The 22,820-nt window shown below is 48.4% G+C and overlaps 1 protein-coding gene across 2 annotated transcripts; it reads right to left on the bottom strand.

Annotated features, from left to right (window-relative positions):
• Positions 1-922: 922 nt before the first annotated feature.
• GRM2 (glutamate metabotropic receptor 2) lies at positions 923-22,461 on the bottom strand. Of its 2 annotated transcripts, none has more exons than XM_069736094.1 (5): positions 13,406-13,974; positions 7,896-8,733; positions 6,518-7,581; positions 5,497-5,665; positions 923-4,692 (listed from the first exon to the last, which is right to left on the bottom strand). In XM_069736094.1, exons 1-5 carry the CDS (start codon positions 13,898-13,900, stop codon positions 4,619-4,621), a joined length of 2,640 nt encoding a protein of 879 aa, XP_069592195.1. In that variant the 5' UTR covers positions 13,901-13,974; the 3' UTR covers positions 923-4,618. The 2 variants fall into 2 exon arrangements, with proteins under 2 accessions (XP_069592195.1, XP_069592196.1); XM_069736095.1 differs by lacking the exon at positions 13,406-13,974 and adding an exon at positions 22,104-22,461 and having other exon boundaries at positions 4,049-4,692.
• Positions 22,462-22,820: the final 359 nt, after the last annotated feature.

The raw sequence follows: 22,820 nt of genomic DNA, 5'->3' as shown, positions 1-22,820 counted from the left end.
CTTTCTATAGAGGATTGGGTCGGCCGTGCCCCTGGGATGGGGCAGACCATACATGCGCCATTTTATCTTGGCACATTGGTGGAGCACTGGCTTTTATAGCATTTATATGTAGCAGACGTTTCCTGTCCGGTCTCCTCCACACGGCCGGTCTGGGCTCAGGATATTTTGATCACTTTTTATTCATGTTTTGTACCTGATTAATTACCGTACTACAGCGGGAGATGTTAACTCATTAAATACAGCAGAAAGGCGAGCGCCATGGTAACGGTGATTGATAGAATGTCGGGGGATTATGTATACGAATATTCTTCCTATCTGGGGATATGACGTGCAGTTCTCACAGTGGCCTCTTGATGTCGCCGTTTGCCCTCGATCCGCCCCGCCGCTTTATTAGTCCTGTCTGAGGTGTAAGAAGCCGCGATCTCGCCGTTCTGATGCAACAAATGTGAATTTTAGACCCTTTTTGCCATTGAATAATTTGGACCTTTGTAACGATGGCCGTGTCCAGTCGGGCTCTGACACATAATAAATGTAGCACAGGTCATAGTCGGCTTTTTGGAGCATTGTGAGCCTGAATTCTGGCATGATGGGAATAGTAAAACTGCAGATATTGTAACCAGACAGCAGAGTTATTGCACCCATGATTAACCCTGCAGTGACCATAGCAGCCTCTGCATTTACCCTCCCAAGTCTTGTGTACAGGGTTTCTCCACCACATGGGGCAGGGGCAGTGACAGCCCCTAAAGCCACCAGGTCCCGGCGGTATTTTCTGGCAGTTCTGAAGCAGATGTTCCTAAAGTTCTGTAACTTTATGTTCTCTGCTTCAGGTTAGTGAATGGAAACATTGTCCAGATAGGCGGGAAATGGATCCGACCCCCAGCTTGTTTGTTACAGTGTGTCAGTGAAGGTGATGTCGGTGCTCTGCTCTCCTGCTGCTTTGTTTATTAAATAGAAGTTTCTCTGGATTGATACATTGTAACAAACCTGCAGGTGTGAGAAACAGAGCAAGACGGGAATTTAAATCAAGGGGTTAAACAGTCACGTTTGTGTTCATTGACAAGTAAAGTTCTGATGAATCCGCGCACATTTTTCTTATAACAAATCTGGTTTTCATGGAAGAAGCTCTGATGGTGTCGGTGATGCTTGTGGATTAGTGTCCGGCAGCAGCGGATAAACCAATAAAATCACACATGTAACAAGAAATGGGATCAAAAGATGTAATTGTGTCTTGGTAATAGCTGTTCAGTTCTACTGCTGCAGAGGAGGAGGATGAGCGGAGGAGGATGAGCGGAGTGCTGCTTCCAGCAACAGTGTGACCTCCAACTACCGAGAGGGACGAGCGCCCAGCAGCGACCGCAAGATGGAAATAATGCAGCCGTGACCTAGATGACAGCAACTAAGAGACATCACCAGCTCTGCTTCACGGGAGAGCACTAGGTATCAGGAATAGTGTCCGTACCTGGAGTGTATCTAATCCAATGTATCTAACCTGCAGGACAACTGCGGTACCTAATGTGGTGTTCTTATAGATGTCATGTATGTACACAGTGACTGCACCAGCAGAATAGTGAGTGCAGCTCTGGGGTATAATACAGGATGTAACTCAGGATCAGTAATGTAATGTATGCACACAGTGACTGCACCAGCAGAATAGTGAGTGCAGCTCTGGAGTATAATACAGTAATGTATGTACACAGTGACTGCACCAGCAGAATAGTGAGTGCAGCTCTGGAGTATAATGCAGGATGTAACTCAGGATCAGTAATGTAATGTATGTACACAGTGACTGCACCAGCAGAATAGTGAGTGCAGCTCTGGGGTATAATACAGGATGTAACTCAGGATCAGTAATGTAATGTATGTACACAGTGACTGCACCAGCAGAATAGTGAGTGCAGCTCTGGAGTATAATACAGTAATGTATGTACACAGTGACTGCACCAGCAGAATAGTGAGTGCAGCTCTGGAGTATAATGCAGGATGTAACTCAGGATCAGTAATGTAATGTATGTACACAGTGACTGCACCAGCAGAATAGTGAGTGCAGCTCTGGAGTGTAATACAGGATGTAACTCAGGATCAGTAATGTAATGTCTGTACACAGTGACTGCACCAGCAGAATAGTGAGTGCAGCTCTGGAGTATAATACAGGATGTAACTCAGGATCAGTAATGTAATGTCTGTACACAGTGACTGCACCAGCAGAATAGTGAGTGCAGCTCTGGAGTATAATGCAGGATGTAACTCCGGATCAGTAATGTAATGTATGTGCACAGTGACTGCACCAGCAGAATAGTGAGTGCAGCTCTGGAGTGTAATACAGGATGTAACTCAGGATCAGTAATGTATGTACACAGTGACTGCACCAGCAGAATAGTGAGCGCAGCTCTGGGGTATAATACAGGATGTAACTCAGGATCAGTAATGTAATGTCTGTAAACAGTGACTGCACCAGCAGAATAGTGAGTGCAGCTCTGGAGTATAATACAGGATGTAACTCAGGATCAGTAATGTAATGTCTGTACACAGTGACTGCACCAGCAGAATAGTGAGTGCAGCTCTGGAGTATAATACAGGATGTAACTCAGGATCAGTAATGTAATGTATGTACACAGTGACTGCACCAGCAGAATAGTGAGTGCAGCTCTGGAGTATAATGCAGGATGTAACTCAGGATCAGTAATGTATGTACACAGTGACTGCACCAGCAGAATAGTGAGTGCAGCTCTGGAGTGTAATACAGGATGTAACTCAGGATCAGTAATGTAATGTCTGTACACAGTGACGGCACCAGCAGAATAGTGAGTGCAGCTCTGGAGTATAATACAGGATGTAACTCAGGATCAGTAATGTATGTACACAGTGACCGCACCAGCAGAATAGTGAGTGCAGCTCTGGGGTATAATACAGGATGTAACTCAGGAGCAGTAATGTATGTACACAGTGACTGCACCAGCCGAATAGTGAGTGCAGCTCTGGAGTATAATACAGGATGTAACTCAGGATCAGTAATGTAATGTATGTACACAGTGACTGCACCAGCAGAATAGTGAGTGCAGCTCTGGAGTGTAATACAGGATGTAACTCAGGATCAGTAATGTAATGTTTGTACACAGTGACTGCACCAGCAGAATAGTGAGTGCAGCTCTGGAGTATAATACAGGATGTATCTCAGGATCAGTAATGTAATGTCTGTACACAGTGACTGCACCAGCAGAATAGTGAGTGCAGCTCTGGGGTATAATACAGGATGTAACTCAGGATCAGTAATGTAATGTATGTACACAGTGACTGCACCAGCAGAATAGTGAGTGCAGCACTGGAGTATAATACAGGATGTAACTCAGGATCAGTAATGTAATGTGTGTACACAGTGACTGCACCAGCAGAATAGTGAGTGCAGCTCTGGGGTATAATACAGGATGTAACTCAGGATCAGTAATGTAATGTATGTACACAGTGACTGCACCAGCAGAATAGTGAGTGCAGCTCTGGAGTATAATACAGGATGTAACTCAGGATCTGTAATGTAATGTGTGTACACAGTGACTGCTCCAGCAGAATAGTGAGTGCAGCTCTGGAGTATAATACAGGATGTAACTCAGGAGCAGTAATGTATGTACACAGTGACTGCACCAGCAGAATAGTGAGTGCAGCTCTGGGGTATAATACAGGATGTAACTCAGGATCAGTAATGTAATGTACACAGTGACTGCACCAGCAGAATAGTGAGTGCAGCTCTGGGGTATAATACAGGATGTAACTCAGGATCAGTAATGTAATGTACACAGTGACTGCACCAGCAGAATAGTGAGTGCAGCTCTGGGGTATAATACAGGATGTAACTCAGGATCAGTAATGTAATGTATGTATACAGTGACTTCACCAGCAGAATAGTGAGTGCAGCTCTGGAGTATAATACAGGATGTAACTCAGGATCAGTAATGTAATGTATGTACACAGTGACTGCACCAGCAGAATAGTGAGTGCAGCTCTGGGGTATAATACGGCATATGTAAAGTCTGTACACAGCGGGTTCCTCACTGAATTGGGAGTTTGTCGATGACATTTTATTTACATAATTCTGCTCTCACATCCGGTTCATGGAGGTTTTGTTCTTGTTGGGCTTTAGTTCTGATCTTGCTGATTTAGTGCAAATAAGATAAGGGGGAAATACATTGTCTGATTATCACATATGTCACATGTCTGATAGCCCCCTGCATGAGGCGTCACCATGGGACCCCCAGCTTGTATTGGTCCACAGTCCCAGCATTGGGGGTGATTTACTAGTTGCGTCCGGTGGTGGCCTTATCTGGATCACTCTCCTACAGCCGCGGAGTCTTTTCTGCCACCGGTTGTCCTGCACATACTTCTGGAAGGAGTTGGACACTTTTGTGGCCTCATCTTCCTCGTCTGAGGCTATCATCCTCAGGGTGGCCTCATGCTTCCTGTTTGTGTCATTTTAGGGCCAACAACAACACTAAGAAGATATAAGGAAGGTTTTGGTGTTGGAGTTGAGTCCTTCCTGATGACCGGTCGGTATTCACACATCTGCAGATCCAGATCAGGCCTGACCTTCTATGATGTCATAATGACATCATCAGCCCCGGGACTTAGATCAGAGAGACGAGGTCGTGGAGTCCACCACTTCTCGGCCGTTGCACACGGTGGGCACGTACTGTGCAGTGGAACCTGTAAATACAATGCAGTTATTCCCCGGACCCCCAGCAGCTTTATGGGGGCAGACTAGTGTTGCTTTATCTTTTCTATGGGCGGTTATAGATGTGTCGGGCGATTCTGTTTTCTTCTTTAATATTGTAGGGGAGAGCATAAATGAGCGGTTTGTTAAGTCCCTCGTTAGAGAGGATGCGCCGGCTCTGCAGGTTAATGGATCGCTAGCGGCTTCTGGAGGGACGTGAAGTTAAATCAACCCATTAAAAGACCCCCCGGGGCATCGTGGGCAGGAGGGGCAGAGAGCAAATGACAATGGAGAAGGGGTTTGTGGTCCTCACGCTGCATTTCTCCACATCTGAACCGCCGTTAATGGCAGCAGCATATGAGAACTTCTCTATAGTGATTCCCTTTTTACTCTTAGCCTGAATAATGAAGATGCGTCTCCTGGTAAGAGCTAATGCAGCCTATTCACAAGGCTTGGGGTTAATCGTGGGGCTCGCCGCTCTTCCTGCACAATTGTTGTGTTTCCATTCTCAAGTGATTCATTAAAACAAGATCAAGCAAACCTGTGTCCCCAACTGTCCTCTAACTATAAATCCCTGCATGCTCTGCATCACTATTGGCCCCCTTTAATATGTGGTAGTACAGTACTATTTAATTCTACAATGCCTATGAAAAGCTGGGGACCGCCATGGGCACGGCCGTGGCTGCCTTTCCTGACATTTTGTGCAGGAAATCTAACAACTAAGCTGATGGAGTGGAGGGGCTGATATATTCATCCGGGCATTTACTGTTATAACCTTGAAACCCCCTCATACTTACCATGTGACCCTTCTGCCCCTGTGGCACTGAAGCGGTTGGTGGCACTGCGGTGGCTGGTGACATTTTTCTGTGGCTGGAACATAATAACATGGAGCTTTGGAGTAAAGAGACATCCCAGAACGACAGAGCCGCTGAGACTGACCGACACACACAAGGTGGTCGTCTGGACCTGAAATGACGGAGAGATAGTCAGGAGGCTGATCGTAAAAGGAATATAACTCTCATCACCTCCATAGTATGATATAGGAAGGTAAAGCAAAAAGAAAATTCCCAACACCCAGGACAGAAGCTGTAGACTGCTATACAACGTAACGTTACATTGTATCTGTACCAGGCTGCAAGGCAGTGGATATGTTATGGGGGTATCACCTCCTAATGATGAAGACCCCTGGATACTGAATGTCCCAATTAACCCCCCTCACACACCCAAGAGAGGGCATGCTATAGCTGAACTAGAATGGATCCTTCTGCTGATCATACAAGAAGGATCCGACGGTTCAGGACTCTTGTCGTGACTGATCCATCTAAGTCACTCAACCTAGGGGGCTGCACTAGTCTGCACCTACTTTCATCTGACCCCTCAATGGGAGTTTTGAGAGGTAATTGGGAACATGTTGGGTTGTTTCAGTGTTACACCATGATCTGTAGAGGAATTAGCGGCAAAGGGTTACCGGGAGGTGAAAATTTCTCCATGAAAAGAGGAGGATGAAGGAGAAAGACGGAAGGACAAGCCATGAGAAAGTGCTGAGGGCCATGAGGATTGGAGATGGTGGAAGAGTTGGGGGCTGTTTTCTGGGCTAAGGCATTATGAAGTGCTACCCCATTAGTTTTTGCTTTGGTGTCTCGTGATTACATTTTTCACTGATCTACACACTGGGAGTAATGCTACACGGGGTGCAGACTGTACCTAGTGTCTGCAGATCCATAGAGCGCTCTATAAAGGACCCCAGTACCCACCATTTATGATCTAGATTATCTCATGTCCCACATGGTGCCCCTGAGTGCAGTGCTGGGTTCTCACCCTGTAATCACTGGAGGTGACGTAGAAGATGGGCAGGAAGGCCAGCCAGATGATGCAGGTCGTGTACATGGTGAAGCCAATGAATTTGGCTTCGTTGAAGTTCTCGGGACACTTCCTGGTCTTGAATGCATACAGGGTGCAGAGCAGAACCAGTAGGACGTTATACGAGAGCGACACCAGCATGCTGCCGTCCCCACTATTACACTTCAGCGTCACCACGTAGCGTTTATCCGGGGCTGTGTCCTTTCGAGTCCCAGCTGGCTCCAGAAGCAGCCACACCAACACCACGAGAAGCTGGCAGGAGATGAGAGCCAGGCAGATGCCAACCTGGGAGGCCGGGCTTATAAAGCGAGGTCTCTGGACTCCATCGCGGGCACCATTGAAGATACGGGCGATGCGATTGGTCTTGGTTAAGAGCGCTGAGTAACAAATGGCAAAAGACGTGCCAAGTCCAAGGCGTCGAAGGCTGCAGACCCCAGTGGACGGCTTGGCAATGAACATGAAGGTCATGGCATAGCAGAGCAGTACTCCGATCAGCAGGATGTAGCAGAGCTCACGCCCCGAGGCCTTCACAATGGGCGTATTGTTGTTCTGGACAAACACCCAAATGACAAACATGGTGGAAAGAATCCCCAGGCAGGATAGGCAGACAGGACCCAGAGCCCAGATGTCACTCCAGCGGATGTACTCCTGAGGAAGCTCGAAGCAGTCCTTGAGGTCCACATTGGGCCAGTAGCCCAGGCCACAGTCTTTACAGGTGAACTCATCCAGCAGGTACTCGTGTGGCTGGCAGGGGATGCAGATCCAGCAGCACACGTCTCCGGGCTGCATGCTCTTCACCTCGTTCTTCTTACAAGGGTCACTGCACTGAGACACCGGCACCGAGCTGCGCGCCCAAGGGATCCGACTGGTATTGAGTGTCAGCTCCTCGGCCCAGTAGCCTACTTTAAGGTAGCGGTAGTGTCCATTCGTTTTTTGGAAGTTGAAGATGTTGTAACGACCAATTCCATCTCCAAACTTGTCAAATCTCACAATGCTTTGTGTGTCCGGGGGAGGGAATGGGGCTGGAGACAAAAAGGAGAATTATTGTTAACTTACTGGGCGTGATCTATGGAGACACAACATGTGGGTGACGAGATTCCTAATCCTCAGCCAGTATCCGTACTCGCCACAAGAAATAGTGGAACGTGCTTAACTAGCGCTCATATAACTGAAGAATGAGCCACCCCACACATTAATTCTCCGGGTGGGAGAGGTGTTGGGAGCCACAGCCTGACGGTAAGTTCAGGTCCCACGTTTTGGATATTTATGATGTAGCTCAAACCTCAAAGTCTACGACCAATGGACAAAACTGTTCCCCTAAGTAGAATCTACTCACCATCGAACTTCACGTTGAGGATGTAGTCCCGGTAGAAGCGACGTCCGTTGAGTGGGTTCATGGCGGGGCACAGGCTGCTGACATTGGGGCACAGGGTCTGGTACATGTTGTCCAGAGCGTGAGCCATGGCGTAGACCGCGTTCACCACAAACATGATCTTGGATTCTTGCTCAAACTTGACATCTTGTAGGGAATGCCTGGCACAGTCCGAAGAATTGAGCCGACAATGAAACTTGTTCTCCCAGAATTCCCTGAAGAACGGATTCCGAGTGTTATTGAAGGGATGTAAAGACTGGAAATATCTGGAGAACTGGAAGAGTGGGTAAGATGCCAGCTCAATGGTAATGGCGCCTTCAGCCACCTCTTCGCTACCAAACACCACACTCTCCAGGGCTCCCCAACCATCGCTCGCCACCCACAAGAAGGACGCGTTCAGCTGCTGGGCAGCCGCCAGAAGTTCCCGGGCGTCCTCAATCTTGGTGAAGAGCACGACCACCCGGGCAGTAGGCTTCTGTTGTAGGGCTCGGATCACACTGGCAAAAGTTTTCTTGTTCATGGAGCGTCCAACCTTTTCGGAGGTAGCGATACAAATGTTTCGAGCTCTGGCCTCCTGCTCAAAGGCTTCAATGCCTGTTTCTCCATAATCCCCTTCAGAGGCCACAGTGGACACATAGGTCCAGTTGAAGAAACGAAGGATCTCTGCCATGGCCTTGGCTTGGTAGAAGTCAGGAGGCACAGTGCGGGCAAAGAAGTCATAGCGCGTCTTATCACTGAGCTTGGCACTCGTAGAGGCGTAACTGATCTGTGCGATCTGGAAGAGCCTCAAAAGGTTGGCAACCTGGAGGAAACGGAGAAGGTATGAGGTACGGGTACAAAATGGCTCAGGGGGTCATGGGGGACGGTGGTGTAGATCCTGCAGCCTATCTCATCGTGCCTCGCTATGTGACAAGGAACTTTACGAAAATGAAGCCGTCCCAAGGGCCAGGTGCGGCTTAACAGGTGAGTCCTCTCAGCGTTGGTCATGGACTATGCGGACCACCACCATCATGGCACTCCATCCTCTATGGCACAGTCCACACAAGCTGAAATATCCCAGTCATTACACATATGAAGCCCCTCAGTCTGTACGTTCCCGAGATCCACGACCACATTACTGACTGCGAGAAGGGAATTCTCCGGAAACTGCATCTCTGCTCGTTTCATTTTAGATGATCTGTTCTATAGTCGAATTACTATATAAGAAAAATAAATCCACAAAGATCAATCTGTGGTGTGGACCACCCACTGCCCCCTCATCCACTGCCCCCCTCACCCACTGACCCACTCATCCACTGCCCCCTCTGATCATGTTTCCTCAGATGTGCTCTCCGTGTAATGGAAGGACGAGTCGGATCCCAGGAAAGAGATTTTGTATACACTATATACTTTGGCCGCGGCAGCACATATACAAGTAGAGACATGGAGGCAGTACTATCTGTATCCACAACATATACAAGTAGAGACATGGAGGCAGTACTATCTGTATCTACAACATATACAAGGAGAGACATGGAGGCAGTACTATCTGTATCCACAACATATACAAGTAGAGACATGGAGGCAGTACTATCTGTATCTACAACATATACAAGGGGAGTCATGGAGGCAGTACTATCTGTATCTACAACATATACAAGGGGAGTCATGGAGGCAGTACTATCTGTATCTACAACATATACAAGTAGAGACATGGAGGCAGTACTATCTGTATCTACATCATATACAAGTAGAGACATGGAGGCAGTACTATCTGTATCTACATCATATACAAGGAGAGACATGGAGGCAGTACTATCTGTATCTACAACATATACAATGGGAGACATGGAGGCAGTACTATCTGTATCTACAACATATACAAGGGGAGACATGGAGGCAGTACTATCTGTACCTACAACATATACAAGGGGAGACATGGAGGCAGTACTATCTGTATCTACAACATATACAAGGGGAGACATGGAGGCAGTACTATCTGTATCTACAACATATACAAGGAGAGACATGGAGGCAGCACTATCTGTATCTACAACATATACAAGTAGAGACATGGAGGCAGTACTATCTGTATCTACAACATATACAATGGGAGACATGGAGGCAGTACTACCTGTATCTACAACATATACAAGGAGAGACATGGAGGCAGCACTATCTGTATCTACAACATATACAAGGAGAGACATGGAGGCAGCACTATCTGTATCTACAACATATACAAGTAGAGACATGGAGGCAGTACTATCTGTATCTACAACATATACAATGGGAGACATGGAGGCAGTACTACCTGTATCTACAACATATACAAGGAGAGACATGGAGGCAGCACTATCTGTATCTACAACATATACAATGGGAGACATGGAGGCAGTACTACCTGTATCTACAACATATACAAGGAGAGACATGGAGGCAGCACTATCTGTATCTACAACATATACAAGGAGAGACATGGAGGCAGTACTATCTGTATCTACAACATATACAAGGGGAGTCATGGAGGCAGTACTATCTGTATCTACAACATATACAAGGGGAGACATGGAGGCAGTACTATCTGTATCTACAACATATACAAGGGGAGACATGGAGGCAGTACTATCTGTATCTACAACATATACAAGGGGAGACATGGAGGCAGTACTATCTGTATCTACAACATATACAAGGAGAGACATGGAGGCAGCACTATCTGTATCTACAACATATACAAGTAGAGACATGGAGGCAGTACTATCTGTATCTACAACATATACAATGGGAGACATGGAGGCAGTACTACCTGTATCTACCACATATACAAGGAGAGACATGGAGGCAGTACTATCTGTATCTACAACATATACAAGGAGAGACATGGAGGCAGTACTATCTGTATCTACAACATATACAAGGGGAGACATGGAGGCAGTACTATCTGTATCTACAACATATACAAGGAGAGACATGGAGGCAGTACTATCTGTAGCTACAACATATACAAGGAGAGACATTGAGGCAGTACTATCTGTATCTACATCATATACAAGGAGAGACATGGAGACAGCACTATCTGTATCTACAACATATACAAGAGGAGACATGGAGGCAGTACTATCTGTATCTACAACATATACAAGGAGAGACATGGAGGCAGTACTATCTGTATCTACAACATATACAAAGAGAGACATGGAGGCAGCACTATCTGTATCTACAACATATACAAGAAGAGACATGGAGGCAGCACTATCTGTATCTACAACATATACAAGTAGAGACATGGAGGCAGTACTATCTGTATCTACAACATATACAATGGGAGACATGGAGGCAGTACTACCTGTATCTACAACATATACAAGGAGAGACATGGAGGCAGTATTATCTGTATCTACATCATATACAAGGAGAGACAGGGAGGCAGTACTATCTGTATCTACAATACATACAATGGGAGACTTGGAGGCAGTACTATCTGTATCTACAACATATACAAGGGGAGACATGGAGGCAGTACTATCTGTATCTACAACATATACAAGGAGAGATATGGAGGCAGTATTATCTGTACCTATAACATATACAAGGAGAGCACTGGAGGCAGTACTATCTGTAGGCACACAATTCGCAGGGAGAGATGGGGTGGCAGTGCTATCTGTAGGCCCATGATTCCCAGGGAGAGAAGGGGAGGCAGTGCTATCTGTAGGCACACAATTCGCAGGGAGAGACGGGGTGGCAGTGCTATCTGTAGGCCCACGATTCCCAGGGAGAGACGGGGAGGCAGTACTATCGTAGGTGCATGATTCCCAGGGTGAGATGGGGAGGCAGTACTATCTGTAGGCACACGATTCCCAGGGAGAGATGGGGAGGCAGTACTCTCTGTAGGCACTCTATTCCCAGGGAGAGACAAGGAGGCAGTACTATCTGTAGGCACACAATTTGCAGGGAGAGACGGGGTGGCAGTGCTATCTGTAGGCACATGATTCCCAGGGAGAGACGGGGAGGCAGTACTATCTGTAGGCACACAATTCGCAGGGAGAGACGGGGTGGCAGTGCTATCTGTAGGCACACGATTCCCAGGGAGAGATGGGGAGGCAGTACTATCTGTAGGCACACAATTCCCAGGGAGAGACGGGGAGGCAGTACTATCTGTAGGCACAATTAACAGGGAGAGACGGGGAGGCAGTGCTATCTATAGGCACACAATTCCCAGGGAGAGACGAGGAGGCAGTACTATCTGTAGGTGCATGATTCCCAGGGAGACACGGAGAGGCAGTACTATCTGTAGGCACACGATTCCCAGGGAGAGACGGGGAGGCAGTACTATCTGTAGGCACACGATTCCCCGGGAGAGACGGGGAGGCAGTACTATCTGTAGGTGCATGATTCCCAGGGTGAGATGGGGAGGCAGTACTATCTGTAGGCACACGATTCCCCGGGAGAGACGGGGAGGCAGTACTATCTGTAGGTGAATGATTCCCTGGGTGAGATGGGGAGGCAGTATTATCTGTAGGCACACGATTCCCAGGGTGAGATGGGGAGGCAGTACCATCTATAGGCACACGATTCCCAGGGAGAGATAGGGAGGCAGTACTATCTGTAGGCACACGATTCCCAGGGTGAGATGGGGAGGCAGTACTATCTGTAGGCACACGATTCCCCGGGAGAGACGGGGAGGCAGTACTATCTGTAGGTGCATGATTCCCAGGGTGAGATGGGGAGGCAGTGCTATCTGTAGGCACACGATTCCCAGGGTGAGATGGGGAGGCAGTACTATCTGTAGGCACACGATTCCCAGGGTGAGATGGGGAGGCAGTACTATCTGTAGGCACACGATTCCCAGGGAGAGACGGGGAGGCAGTACTATCTGTAGGTGCATGATTCCCAGGGTGAGATGGGGAGGCAGTACTATCTGTAGGCACACGATTCCCCGGGAGAGAGGGGGAGGCAGTACTATCTGTAGGCACACGATTCCCACGGTGAGATGGGGAGGCAGTACTATCTGTAGGCACACGATTCCCAGGGAGAAATGAGGAGGCAGTGCTATCTGTAGGCACACAATTCCCCGGGAGAAACGAGGAGGCAGTGCTATCTATAGGCACACGATTCCCCGGGAGAGATGGGGAGGCAGTACTATCTGTAGGCATACGATTCCCAGGGAGAGACGGGGAGGCAGTACTATCTATAGGCACACGATTCCCCAGGAGAGATGGGGAGGCAGTACTATCTGTAGGCACACGATTCCCAGGGAGAGACGGGGAGGCAGTACTATCTGTAGGCACACGATTCCCAGGGAGAGAGGGGGAGGCAGTACTATCTGTAGGCACACGATTCCCAGGGTGAGATGGGGAGGCAGTACTATCTATAGGCACACGATTCCCCGGGAGAGACGGGGAGGCAGTACTATCTGGGCCTACGTTCTTTAGAGGCAGTTTTATGTTGGAGCCTGATCTCTCTTGTGTAGGATGTTCAGTCCACACATTTACCTGAATGGAGACATCGCTATAGGAGCCTCCGATGACTCCGCTGATGGCTGTGAGCGTCTCCCCATGGATTGCGTAGGATCCATCTGGGCAGAGGTACTGAGGACCATCTCCTCGAGTCAAGGATCCTCGCACCAACTCCAAGGCTTGCTCCAGAGCATAGGTGTCTTTAGAGCATGTGTCCAGGATGTGGGCTCCCAGTTTAAGTCCTGGAAGTATTTTGGGGTCCCTGTTAATGGCATCTAAAGCAAAAAGCATGGCTTCCAGCCGCTGCAAGCCCCGGTGCTCGTTCATGCGTCCACACTCAGATCCCGGACCCCCTTTTTCATGGACAGGGAAGAGACCCCCTATGACCAGATCCCCTTCAATGCGGATCTCTGGTCTGGGGATTTTGCTGCTTTTCTCAGCGGTAAAGATAGGAAGCAAAAGGAGCGTCCAGAAGAGAAAAGCCATGGGCTCAACCAAACGGTCAGATGTCAGAGTCAGATATCGAGACATCACTTCAGGGGCTGCTGGAGGACGGGGCACCGGAGCCGGGGGACGGGGGCAGAAATGGAGGAGGCATAGAGAACCCAAGGAAAGACCCCTGAAGCTTTATCCTGAATGGAAAGAGAGCGAGAGAGAAAGTGTGAAAAAGAGAAAGTGACCAGAGGTGAAGGATGCACAAAAAATGGGCCGGCATATAACTGCTCACAACAGATCTATGGAGGCAGTACTATCTGTGTCTACATAACTTACAGAGAGACAGGGAGGCAGTACTATCTGTGTCTACATCACTTACAGAGAGACAGGGAGGCAGTACTATAGGTGTCTACATCACTTACAGAGACAGGGAGGCAGTACTATCTGTGCCTACATCACCTACAGAGAGACAGGGAGGCAGTACTATCTGTGTCTACATCACTTACAGAGAGACAGGGAGGCAGTACTATCTGTGCCTTCATCACCTACAGAGAGACAGGGAGGCAGTACTATCTGTGTCTACATCACTTACAGAGAGACAGGGAGGCAGTACTATCTGTGTCTACATCACCTACAGAGAGACAGGGAGGCAGTACTAGCTGTGTCTACATCACTTACAGAGAGACAGGGAAGCAGTACTATCTGTGTCTACCTCACTTACAGAGAGACAGGGAGGCAGTACTATCTGTGTCTACATCACTTCCAGAGAGACAGGGAAGCAGTACTATCTGTGTCTACATCACTTCCAGAGAGACAGGGAGGCAGTACTATCTGTGTCTACCTCACTTACAGAGAGACAGGGAAGCAGTACTATCTGTGTCTACCTCACTTACAGAGAGACAGGGAGGCAGTACTAGCTGTGTCTACATCACTTACAGAGAGACAGGGAAGCAGTACTATCTGTGTCTACATCACTTCCAGAGAGACAGGGAGGCAGTACTATCTGTGTCTACATCACCTACAGGGAGGCAGAACTATCTGTGTCTACATCACTTCCAGAGAGACAGGGAGACAGTACTATCTGTGTCTACATAACTTACAGAGAGACAGGGAGGCAGTACTATCTGTGTTTACATCACTTACAGAGAGACAGGCAGGCAGTACTATCTGTGTCTACATCACTTACAGAGAGACAGGAAGGCAGTACTACCTGTGTCTACATCACTTACAGAGAGACAGGAAGGCAGTACTGTCTGTGTCTACACCATGTAGAGAGAGACAGGGAGGCAGTACTATATGTGTCTACACCACGTAGAGAGAGACAGGGAGGCAGTACTATCTGTGCCTACACCACGTAGAGAGAGACAGGGAGGCAGTACTATCTGTGTCTACATAACTTACAGAAAGACAGGAAGGCAGTACTATCTGTGTTTACATCACTTACAGAGAGACAGGGAGGCAGTACTATCTGTGTTTACATCACTTACAGAGAGACAGGCAGGCAGTACTATATGTGTCTACATCACTTCCAGAGAGACAGGGAGGCAGTACTATCTGTGTCTACATCACTTACAGAGAGACAGCGAGGCAGTACTATCTGTGTCTACACCACGTAGAGAGAGACAGGGAGGCAGTACTATCTGTGTCTACATCACTTACAGAGGGACAGGCAGGCGGTACTATCTGTGTCTACATCACTTCCAGAGAGACAAGGAGGTAGTACTATCTGTGTCTACATCACTTCCAGAGAGACAGGGAGGCAGTACTACCTGTGTCTACATCACTTCCAGAGAGACAGGGAGGAAGTACTATCTGTGTCTACATCACTTACAGAAAGACAGGCAGGCAGTACTATCTGTGTCTTCCAGAGAGACAGAGAGGCAGCACTATCTGTGTCTACATCACTTACAGAGAGACAGGGAGGCAGTACTATCTGTGTCTACACCACATAGAGACAGGGAGGCAGTACTATCTGTGTCTACATCACTTACAGAGGGACAGGCAGGCGGTACTATCTGTGTTTAAATCACTTACAGAAAGACAGGGAGGCAGTACTATTTGTGTCTTCATCACTTACAGAGTGACAGGGAGGCAGTACTATTTGTGTCTACATCACTTACAGAGTGACAGGGAGGCAGTACTATTTGTGTCTACATCAATTACAGAGTGACAGGGAGGCAGTACTATTTGTGTCTACATCAATTACAGAGAGACATGGAGGCAGTACTATCTGTACTTACATAATTTACAGAGACAAGGAGGCAGTACTATCTGTGTCTACATTACTTACAGAGAGACAGGGAGGCAGTACTATCTGTGTCTACATCACTTACTATGTTCGATGTAAACATGGAGCTCCCCCTAGTTGTGACTGCAGACAGGATCTTATCATGTATCTCTGTATACAGGGAGCTCCCCCTAGTGGTGGCTGCAGACAAAATCTTATCATGTATCTCTGTATACAGGGAGCTCCCCCTAGTGGTGGCTGCAGGCAGGATCTTATCCTGTATCTCTGTATACAGGGAGCTCCCCCTAGTGGTGGCTGCAGGCAGGATCTTATCCTGTATCTCTGTATACAGGGAGCTCCCTCTAGTGGTGGCTGCAGACAGGATCTTATCATGTATCTCTGTATACAGGGAGCTCCCCCTAGTGGTGGCTGCAGACAGGCTCTTATTATGTATCTCTGTATACAGGGAGCTCCCCCTAGTGGTGACTACAGACAGGATCTTATCATGTAGCTCTGTATACAGGGAGCTCCCCCTAGTGGTGGCTGCAGACAGGATCTTATCATGTATCTCTGTATACAGGGAGCTCCCCCTAGTGGTGACTGCAGACAGGATCTTATCATGTATCTCTGTATACAGGGAGCTCCCCCTAGTGGTGACTGCAGACAGGATCTTATCATGTATCTCTGTATACAGGGAACTCTGTTAAGAACTGGTGATTCAGAAACACAATGGACCTGATGGTTAAGAGCACACAAAGTGACCTGATAGTTACTAATAACATAGGACGAGCTCTGAGACGTGGGAACTCTGCTGACGGCAATCCCTAATCCTATCACACCACACTAGAGGTAGCCGTGGAGCGCTCCTGACCAGACCTAGGCGCCTCGGGCACAGCCTGAGAAACTAGCTAGCCCTGAAGATAGAAAAATAAGCCTACCTTGCCTCAGAGAAATTCCCCAAAGGAAAAGGCAGCCCCCCACATATAATGACTGTGAGTAAAGATGAAAATACAAACGCAGAGATGAAATAGGTTTTAGCAAAGTGAGGCCCGACTTACTGAATAGACCGAGGATAGTAAAGATAACTTTGCGGTCAGCACAAAAACCTACAAACAACCACGCAGAGGGCGCAAAAAGACCCTCCGTACCGACTAACGGCACGGAGGTGCTTCCTCTGCGTCCCAGAGCTTCCAGCAAGCAAGAAAAACCAATAAAGCAAGCTGGACAGAAAAAATAGCAAACAAAAGTAACACAAGCAGAACTTAGCTTATGCAGGGCAGACAGGCCACAAGACGATCCAGGAGAGAGCAAGACCAATACTGGAACATTGACTGGAGGCAAGGAACAAAGAACTAGGTGGAGTTAAATAGAGCAGCACCTAACGACTTAACCTCATCACCTGAGGAAGGAAAGTCAGAAGCCGCAGCCCCACTCACATCCACCAGAGGAAGCTCATAGACAGAACCAGCCGAAGTACCACTCATGACCATCGGAGGGAGCTCGACCACAGAATTCACAACAGAGCTCCCCCTAGTGGTGGCTGCAGACAGAATCTTATTTATCTCTGTATACAGGGAGCTCCCCCTAGTGGTGGCTGCAGACAGGATCTTATCATGTATCTCTGTATACAGGGAGCTCTCCCTAGTGGTGGCTGCAGACAGAATCTTATGTATCTCTGTATACAGGGAGCTCCCCCTAGTGGTGGCTGCAGACGGGATCTTATCATGTATCTCTGTATACAGGGAGCTCCCCCTAGTGGTGGCTGCAGACAGAATCTTATGTATCTCTGTCTACAGGGAGCTCCCCCTAGTGGTGGCTGCAGACAGGATCTTATCATGTATCTCTGTATACAGGGAGCTCCCCCTAGTGGTGGCTGCAGACAGGATCTTATCATGTATCTCTGTATACAGGGAGCTCCCCCTAGTGGTGACTGCAGACAGGATATTATCATGTATCTCTGTATACAGGGAGCTCTCCCTAGTGGTGGCTGCAGACAGGCTCTTACCATGTATCTCTGTATACAGGGAGCTCCCCCTAGTGGTGGCTGCAGACAGGATCTTATCATGTATCTCTGTATACAGGGAGCTCCCCCTAGTGGTGGCTGCAGACAGGATCTTATGTATCTCTGTATACAGGGAGCTCCCCCTAGTGGTGGCTGCAGACAGGATCTTATCATGTATCTCTGTATACAGGGAGCTCCCCCTAGTGGTGGCTGCAGACAGGATCTTATCATGTATCTCTGTATACAGGGAGCTCCCCCTAGTGGTGGCTGCAGACAGGATCTTATGTATCTCTGTATACAGGGCGCTCCCCCTAGTGGTGGCTGCAGACAGGATCTTATCATGTATCTCTGTATACAGGGAGCTCCCCCTAGTGGTGACTGCAGACAGGATATTATCATGTATCTCTGTATACAGGGAGCTCTCCCTAGTGGTGGCTGCAGACAGGCTCTTACCATGTATCTCTGTATACAGGGAGCTCCCCCTAGTGGTGGCTGCAGACAGGATCTTATCATGTATCTCTGTATACAGGGAGCTCCCCCTAGTGGTGGCTGCAGACAGGATCTTATGTATCTCTGTATACAGGGAGCTCCCCCTAGTGGTGGCTGCAGACAGGATCTTATCATGTATCTCTGTATACAGGGAGCTCCCCCTAGTGGTGGCTGCAGACAGGATCTTATCATGTATCTCTGTATACAGGGAGCTCCCCCTAGTGGTGGCTGCAGACAGGATCTTATGTATCTCTGTATACAGGGCGCTCCCCCTAGTGGTGGCTGCAGACAGGATCTTATCATGTATCTCTGTATACAGGGAGCTCCCCCTAGTGGTGACTGCAGACAGAATCTTATCATGGTATGCATCACATTTGCAGCAGGTTATAACAGCCAGGGTGCCTGTACCAAGTACTAAAGGTGCTTTTTATGAAGGGGTTGAATAGTCCTGAGGTTGCAGTAGTCAGTAAATGTGACATGTTGTGCGGAGTTGTTATGTGATTTGTGTTCAGCTATTTACTTTTTCTTGTGTTGTTGATTCTAAGGTTATGTGCACACGTTCAGGATTTGTTGCAGAAATTTCCTGAGCAAAACCGGACATTTTCTGCAAGAAATCAGCATGCGTTTTTTTCGCGTTTGTCTCGCCTTTTTGGTGCAGTTTTGGTGCGTTTTTTTGGGGGGGGAATTTTCCGGAGGTTCCCAATGCAAAAATATAGTGAGAAATCTGCAAAAAATCCGCAAAATTAATGAACATGCACGCAGCATGTTCGCGGAAAAAAACGCATCATGTGCACAAAAATTGCGGAATGTATGCGATTTTTTCACGTTTTTATAGCGAAAAAAAACGCGAAAAATCTGCAACATGTGCACACAGCCTAAAGAGCAGAATGTTTGTAAATATTTGTAATAAAGTGACTTTGCAATGTCGGGGGCAGATACTGTAGTTCCTGCTGACTGTATACACTTTCTGTATCTGTCTCCCATCGCCTCCCCGCTGCAATGAATGGACGCGGCTCCTGCTTACAATATTATCATGAAGGTGTATGAAGTGGGAGAGTTGTGCCCCTCTCTGCAGCTGTGGACCACCGCCTGCGCCTGGCCCCTCATAACAGATGGATAGATCTAATATCTATGGTGGGCCGCAGTCCTTCCTGAGGGGCTGCCGCTACCATGGAGGATTCCGGCAGTTTGCAGCCCCCAATCCTGAGAACATGGCGTCATTCCGCCTGATTGACTTTTTGGCGACTCATCAGTCGGTTCCGGATTCTGGGCTCATTGGGTTTGATGATGAGGAGTGATTGACAGGTTGTAGACCTGCAGATGGCCGGACCCTGTGGCTGCTCCATCTGCAGCTTCTTCTCATTTGTGATTGTATCACTGCAGCATTACAATGTCACCGATGCAACAAAGTATCACACAGATGAGGACCCCATCACCTGCTCTGGGGGGCACTCTGGTCACTGCAGATCTTATGCATCTCCACCAACATAAATCATAGATACACGAGCTCAGTGCTCAGATCATTGTCTGGAGTGGGGGGCTGAAACCACAGAGTAGCCATGGAAACCAGATCCTGGGAGCTGCATGCAGGGAGGGGGCATCTTCTGTAATCTAGACAAGGAGCAGGGGTGGGAAAAGATTCCAGCGCCTCTAACAACATGAGACACCTGTGAGTCCTAACTCACCGAGGCACTACAAGTGCAAGCATGCCACAACAGCCAGACTGCAATGCAGTGGGGCATGCAACGGTTCATGTGTGGGGGGTCCTCATCCCTCCAGGTGATGGAGTTCCTGGACATCCTCCTCCTCCCTCATCTTTACACTGGAGACATTTATCCCATAACTTAGACAAGAAAAGTCTCCAAGGTGGAAGCTGCAACTAGTGAGAGAAGGCGCAGAGAGCAGGACCTTCCCCTGTACAGACCATGGAATTAATGGTGCTATATAAATAATAATAATAATAACTGTGGGAACCACAAAGAGCTCAATGCATCCAGAAGCAACTTCTACACAAGAGGAAAAATAGAGCAACACAACCAGATGTGCGGAATCCCACAGAGAGCAGGATCCTGTGCCCACTCTGATGTATGAGGGCAGCAGATGGCAGCCGGCAGAGTCTGCACGGTGCGCTCCGACATTGTGGGGTGCATGCTCTATGTGCTCAGTATATGGGAAAGGTGCATGCACCCAGCGATCAATGCATTGTGGGGTACATGCACCCAGCGATCAGTGCATTGTGGGGTACATGCACCCAGAGATCAGTGCATTGTGGGGTACATACACCCAGTGATCAGTGCATTGTGGGGTACATGCACCCAGAGATCAGTGCATTGTGAAGTACATGCACCCAGCGATCAGTGCATTGTGGGGTACATGCACCCAGAGATCAGTGCATTGTGGGGTACATGCACCCAGCGATCAGTGCATTGTGGGGTACATGCACCCAGCGATCAGTGCATTGTGGGGTACATGCACCCAGAGATCAGTGCATTGTGGGGTACATGCACCCAGAGATCAGTGCATTGTGGGGTACATGCACCCAGTGATCAGTGCATTGTGGGGTACATGCACCCAGTGATCAGTGCATTGTGGGGTGCATGCACCCAGTGATCAGTGCATTGTGGGGTACATGCACCCAGAGATCAGTGCATTGTGGGGTACATGCACCCAGAGATCAGTGCATTGTGGGGTACATGCACCCAGTGATCAGTGCATTGTGGGGTACATGCACCCAGAGATCAGTGCATTGTGGGGTACATGCACCCAGCGATCAGTGCATTCTGGGGTACATACACCCAGCGATCAGTGCATTGTGGGGTACATGCACCCAGCGATCAGTGCATTGTGGGGTACATAAACCGATCAGAAGATTGTGGGGTACATGCACTGATAGGTAGATTGAGGGGTACATGCACTGAGGGATCAGTAGATTTTGGGGTACAGAGATACTTAATAGCTTGTGCTGAGCAAATCTTGTGTGCTCAGTAGATTGTGATGTGTGCACTGTATTTAAGATTTGGGGGTATATACACTTATTACTCGCCTGAGGGATGTATGCACTGTGGTCAGTAGATTTGGGGTGTATTTGCACTGTGGTCAGTAGATTTGGGGTGTATTTGCACTGTGGTCAGTAGATTTGGGGTGTACACACTGTGCTTGGTCCATTTGGGGGTATTTGGGGTCCATGCTATGTGTTACCTGCACTTCTCCCGAGCTGCTGCTTGTCTGTAATAAGTCTGCAGTCGCAGCGCATACATTACACTTATGTGACCCATTAATCTTTCCTCACCTTACCAGCCCTGTCTATGGCAGCTGCAGATGACACTCTGAGGACAAATCTAGACCATGTCATCTCCAGACTGTGCCCGACACCCCAGCATTGTCCTGACAACTCCCCGACTCTTACTTCACACAAACTTCACATTACTATTCTGCATCTCATGGATCCCGTTCTCCTGCTTCAGACCAAAACCTGTGATCCACTGGGATATGTCCCATGTGATCTCTCTGTAATGTTTCCTTTGTATTTAATAGATTTATGAGATCTGCACCTCCGGATCACCTACCGTGCCTCAGTTTACCTGATTTTGCTGTCCAAAGTGATGGACTCCAGCTCCCTTTCCTCAAAGTGGTGATCTTCAGGAACCCTTTGTCTCTGGTTCCGATCTCCTGGCTCCTCCTGTCCCTGGTGATGTTCTCCTGGTTTCCTCTGTCCCTGGTGATGATCTCTTGGCTCCCTTTGTCCCAGGTGATGATCTCCTGGCTCCTTCTGTCCCTGGTGCTGACCTCCTGGCTTCCTCTGTCCCTGGTGATGTTCTCCTGGCTCCTTCTGTCCCTGGTGATGTTCTCCTGGCTTCCTCTGGCCCTAGAGATGATCTCCTGACTCGCGATCTGTGGTGATGATCCCCTGGTTCCTTCTGTCTCTGGTGATGATCTCTTGGCTCCTTCTGGCTGTGGTGAGGGTCTCCCGGGTCCCTCTGGCCCTAGAGATGATGTGCTGACTATCTCTGGTGATGATCCCCTGGCTCCTTCTGTCCCTAGTGCTGATCGCCTGGCTCCCTCTGTCCCTGGTGCTGATCTCCTGGCTCCTTCTGGCTGTGGTGAGGGTCTCCCGGGTCCCTCTGGCCCTAGAGATGATGTGCTGACTATCTCTGGTGATGATCCCCTGGCTCCTTCTGTCCCTGTGATGATCTCTTGGCTCCCTTTGTCCCAGGTGATGATCTATTGGCTCCCTCTGTCCCTGTGATTATCTCCTGTGATGATCTCCTGGCTCCCTCTGTCCCATGTGATGATCTCTT

Source organism: Ranitomeya imitator, chromosome 8, assembly GCF_032444005.1.
Source record: "Ranitomeya imitator isolate aRanImi1 chromosome 8, aRanImi1.pri, whole genome shotgun sequence".
Classification (NCBI taxonomy): Eukaryota; Metazoa; Chordata; class Amphibia; order Anura; family Dendrobatidae; genus Ranitomeya; species Ranitomeya imitator.
Note: the sequence above shows the minus strand (reverse complement) of the source record. Positions and strands in the feature narration are given on the sequence as shown.

Bases quoted from the DNA above. Each gene is read 5' to 3' on its own strand.
- GRM2 (XM_069736094.1), bottom strand. From the start codon at position 13,900: ATGTCTCGATATCTGACTCTGACATCTGACCGTTTGGTTGAGCCCATG. The intron at 7,582-7,895 runs GTGAGTAGATTC...TTTTGTCTCCAG, and splicing joins CCTCAACGTGAAGTTCGATG to CCCCATTCCCTCCCCCGGAC. The intron at 5,666-6,517 runs GTGAGAACCCAG...CCGTCATTTCAG, and splicing joins TCACCTCCAGTGATTACAGG to GTCCAGACGACCACCTTGTG.